The sequence below is a fragment of the Plasmodium brasilianum genome (assembly GCF_023973825.1).
Source record: "Plasmodium brasilianum strain Bolivian I chromosome Unknown PB_00_03, whole genome shotgun sequence".
NCBI lineage: Eukaryota > Apicomplexa > Aconoidasida > Haemosporida > Plasmodiidae > Plasmodium > Plasmodium brasilianum.
Window position 1 is genome coordinate 235,327 of NW_027122925.1, and position 5,086 is coordinate 240,412.

The following is a 5,086-nucleotide window of genomic DNA, read 5'->3' on the forward strand; positions in this document are numbered from 1 at the left end:
ATGGAATATTGGATATGAGAAGACTACACATACGTAAATTCTACGATAAATAAGAATATAACGGACAAATGTAATAATACTGCAGAAAAATATATTTTATAGATTTATAAGTATACATCCAAAATAGATACTAACAGTATTCGAATGAAATTATACAATTTTTATGAAACAAATATTTAATATTTTCTAACATTGAAATGTAAGAAAAAAAAGGAGAATTCAATATAATACGTATTATAAAAGAGAAAAACATATCTGAATTAACAAGATCAAAACGTAATTTTAAATATATATTCAGAGTCTATATACTTTTTCTTACTTATGTAATAATATCTATTATAACATTATATTAATTCTTTATTTAACAAAAGTGGAAAGTTGTTAATACACATACGAAAAACAAAAAAAAACTAATATTAATATTTTCTTGATATATTAAAATTGTAGGAGAAAATTAAGTTTATAAAAAATGAAAAAAAAGGAAAATCAATAATTTTGCAAAACAATTTTTTAATTAATATAATATTTTTATTAAATTTATATAATTATATTTTATTCTATTATTACTTAATATGCAGTAATTTTCACAATTAGAATGATAATTATTTGTATCCTTTAAATATTTCCATTATTCTCTGCTTCAAGATTAAATGAATAAAAAATATTTGTTAATAAAAAAAATAAAATAACGTAAAACATACGAAAACATAATGAAAATACATACATAATTTATATGATAAAATATATTTTAACACAAATACGTTTATACTTAATGATGTTCTCTTAGGCTGTTAGGAGATAATAGATACTTGCAGAAAAATATAAATTATATATTATAAATTTTTAACTATAAATCTAATACTTATATCAGTTTTTGTATGAATTATTTATATATACTCAAAATGAAAAAGTAATATTTAAAAGTTCTATTTCTTAATAAAAACTATAATTCGTTTATAACAAATATCCTACCTCAACTGAAACATGTTCATACATATTTATATATACTGATAACATTAAAGTATTTTTTTTGATTTATTTAACTTTTGTTAAAATAAATATAAGAAATCACTGATATTATGCAATTGACTAAAATGTGATAATGAAAGTAGGATGAATACATAGCTTTTTACGTTAATTTGTATTTAATATGCGCTTTTAAGAAAATATATAAAGGGGTAAATAAAAAAAATTCTTATAGTCTTTTCATTTTTTTTAATTTATATATTATGATTTATATATATTTTCATGAAAACAACGAAATAAAGGATAAATATAAAATTGTATATAAATTAAGGTGTAAAAAACTGAAATTTCAACATTTTTTTAAAACCAAGTGGAAATAAAAGCAAATATTATTATTTTGTCGGAATTATAAAATATATCACATATTTTTATTTGCTTCTTTTGAATTAAATTTATTATTTCATTATAATTATGTTATATTAGTTATATAATTTTATTGATTTTTTTTTTAATTTTAAAAAGAGTTTATAAATTTTGTCTTTCAATATTTTCCTTTTTTTTCTTCTTTCTTGTAATTACGTAATAACGTTTTTCTTTTGTCATCGTAGTTAAAAATTTTATTATTTCTTTTACATTATTTTTAAAATTTTCTGTATATATTTTTATAGAATAAACGAATACTAGATATATACTTAAAAATATGAAATCCAATTTGATATGTAATAATTTTGTACTACTGCCATATACTGTAAAAAGAGTTCATAAATTTTTACGTACTTACTTGTGTTAAGTAAAATCTATAACAACTTTATAATTTTCGTTTTTTAAACAACATCATTATTTTAGTAATATTATTAATAATAAAAATTAAAAATAGATTTTATTGATTTAATTATAAATATTACTAGTAAGTAATATAATGCTGACTGAAATATAAATTTATATTTGCTACTTAATCTCCTTATAATATATAATTCATATATATTATGAAATATTAATAATATTTTATTAAGAAAATAATTATTTATAGATAATATTAATATTAACATTGCACATGTTTCAACAATTTTGACTAAATTCAATATAATTTAGATATACTTGTTTTATGTTATCACTGAAAAAAATAATGTTCTCTCATAATATATTAACTCAGAATACATAGGATTCTTCTAAATAAATAATTTTATGCTTTCTCATATAAGATATACAGAACTTATATATTTAATTAATATGTAGTATACAGTAGAAGAATAAAAAATATATACTTCTTATATATTTTATATATGAAATGACAATAAAATTTTTAATTTAATTCTAGTCTCTTAAATCTACATCGATTATATCAAATATAAAAAATTATAAAAGGATATTATAGAATACATAAGCTTATAAATATAGTTATGCGTTTACATAAATATCATTATATCAAAACCTAAATTTGTGAAAATACATTGGCCAATTTGACAAATTGCTTATTTTATTAAAGGAAACATAGTTAAGAAATTAAAAAAAAACTTTAATATTATATATAAAAAAATTTGATACAATACAAAAATAAAAATGTTGTTAATATTAAAAAATATAAGGTAATAAAAAAAGAAACTAAGAATATTCATAGTAAAATAACATTAGAAAATATTTATTTTGACATGTATAATATTTATAGTACTATATTAAATTCTATATATTTCATGTAGAAAAAACAAATAATCCCCTAAATAAATTAATAATAAAAATAATAACTTTTTCTTTTGTTAATACTTCTCTATGTTTTTTTAAAAATTATTTTTATAAATGATAAATATACTGTACAGTTCAATATAAAAATTCCTTATGATAAATATTTAATATTAAATATACATAAGCTAAAGATATTTTACAAAAACTTAATAAAAAAAAAAATGTGATATAATTTATTATTATTTTTCTAATTCCTTGAATTATAGGATATAATGTAATGTAACTAATATGACGTAAAATAGAGATAAATGAAAAAAAAGAAGTGCAATATACGAAATTTAAGAAAATTATGATACCGTCTTTCATAATTATTTTATTAAGTATGGAACGTAAAATACGAATTATAAATGCATATTATAACAATATGCATACCATCTAGATTATAATGGTAAATCTCAGGTGATATATTAAATATATATTTTTATTATTATACAAGTAAAAATAATATCAATAATAAGTTTTATTAAATGATTTAAAAAAATTATTATATTTATTTTCTTTTATTATTAATTTATAATTATAATAGATTTACAGAACAATAATATCTAATCTAATTATGTATACTCACATTTTTATTATAAATATATATACTGTGCTGACTTAAATTAGATAAACATACAACTAAGAATTTAAAATCTTTATATAATTTAATGGAGAGAATTAATGAATTATTATATAATTATGCGATTTAGTTTATCTGTTAAAATATATATTAATTAATAAAAGTAATTTTTTTAAAGAAATGCATTTATAATTTAAAGAAAAGTAAATTATTGTCATACTGTATATTTGCGTTTTAAATAAAAATATTTTTCATTTATTTAAACTTTAATTTCGGTAATAAAAAAGCTCAGTTTTTTCACGAATGCATATATTATTATTACTTACTATTGATATTAATTCAAATAACATGAAAGGTGTTATTTTAACAATAAAGGAAATAATAACAAAATAAATGGGAGAATTCCATGTATTTTAAATAGGTAATACTTAACTTTTTATAGTATATTAGAAGAGCAAAAAGGTTTCCTATATAAATATTCCAATATAATGGGAAATTTATATGAGAACACGCTAAAGTTAATTCACTTCTTTGTCCTGCATATCAATACAATTATATATTATTCATAAGAATAAAAATACTACTAAAGAGTAATTTACTCTATAAAATTGCATTTTATATAAAATAAAATAATCCTATATTCCAAGCTATTATATGTACAATTAAAAACATTTATTGTACATAGAACAAACTATACTTCTTTATGTTAACATTAAGAATAATTTTAATAGGATATTTTAATAAGAAATTTCATTTTAAAATTATATATATATATATAATAAGAAAATACGCCATATATAAACATACTATATATCATTTTTTACTTCTATAAACTTAGCCATGGCACTATTTTAATTTTTGTTATTTAATTAACATGTACATATATATAATGGAACCACACAGTTCAGAAAATAATGTAAAATTTAACTTTTCGTTATAATATTTATATATGTCATAGTATTTCAAGAATTTTCTGTTACATAAATGAAATATATATTTTTATTAATTAAAGTATGACTATTCGAATATATATATTTTTATTATTTTATATTATTTTATTTTTAGTATAATTGTGTTAAATTATATCTTCAATATAACAGGAAATGTGAAATCTTAATTTCAAATTTTATGTGTGATAGTATAATTCCTGCTCGGTATTTCGTAGTTTTACATGTAATTCTTTAAATATTTCTGGTACTAATTTTATTACTTCATGCCAAAATATTGGTAGTTATTTAAATGAAATAAAGAATAAATATTATTCTAATAATCTTAAGCGTTGTGAATATTTGAATTACCTTTAAAATTCAGAAAGAAAAACAAAAAAAATAATAATCCTCTTTGGTTTGTTCCATTCAGAGATATTGCATATGAATTAGGTAATATACGCATACCAGAAATAAAAGAAATTGTTCGTGTAATTTTGGAAAAACTTCAGGAACTATACGGTTACTAATGTTATTTTTAACGATTTAAAGGACAAGATCATGGCTCTGATGATGGTAGTTGTAGTAAAATTAATGATTGTTACAATTTTTATTTTAGAAATTACGAAGATTGCCAAAGAAATAGATATAACGCTTTTTTTGAGGACTTAATTAATTTTAAAAAAGTATATAATAACAAAATATGCAAGGTAACTCCATGCCGTGGTTTACATATATTTTACCACTTACACAAGTATATATTTCCTGCAAGTTTAACAACAGATGCCGTACTATTACTTCTTTCACATTATTTTCTTTGTATAAGGTTAAAAAAATTATACATAATAGAGCTAATATGGAACCAAATATGTATGTTAATTTTCGCAAATAA

General features: G+C 18.2%; 1 protein-coding gene across 1 annotated transcript; it reads left to right on the forward strand.

Moving 5' to 3' along the window:
* Window positions 1-4,157: 4,157 nt before the first annotated feature.
* MKS88_000153 (uncharacterized protein) lies at window positions 4,158-5,086 on the forward strand (the record flags this gene model as incomplete). Its single annotated transcript, XM_067214572.1, has 5 exons — window positions 4,158-4,184; window positions 4,334-4,422; window positions 4,580-4,647; window positions 4,747-4,904; window positions 5,021-5,086. 5 exons carry the CDS (start codon window positions 4,158-4,160, stop codon window positions 5,084-5,086), a joined length of 408 nt encoding a protein of 135 aa, XP_067075886.1.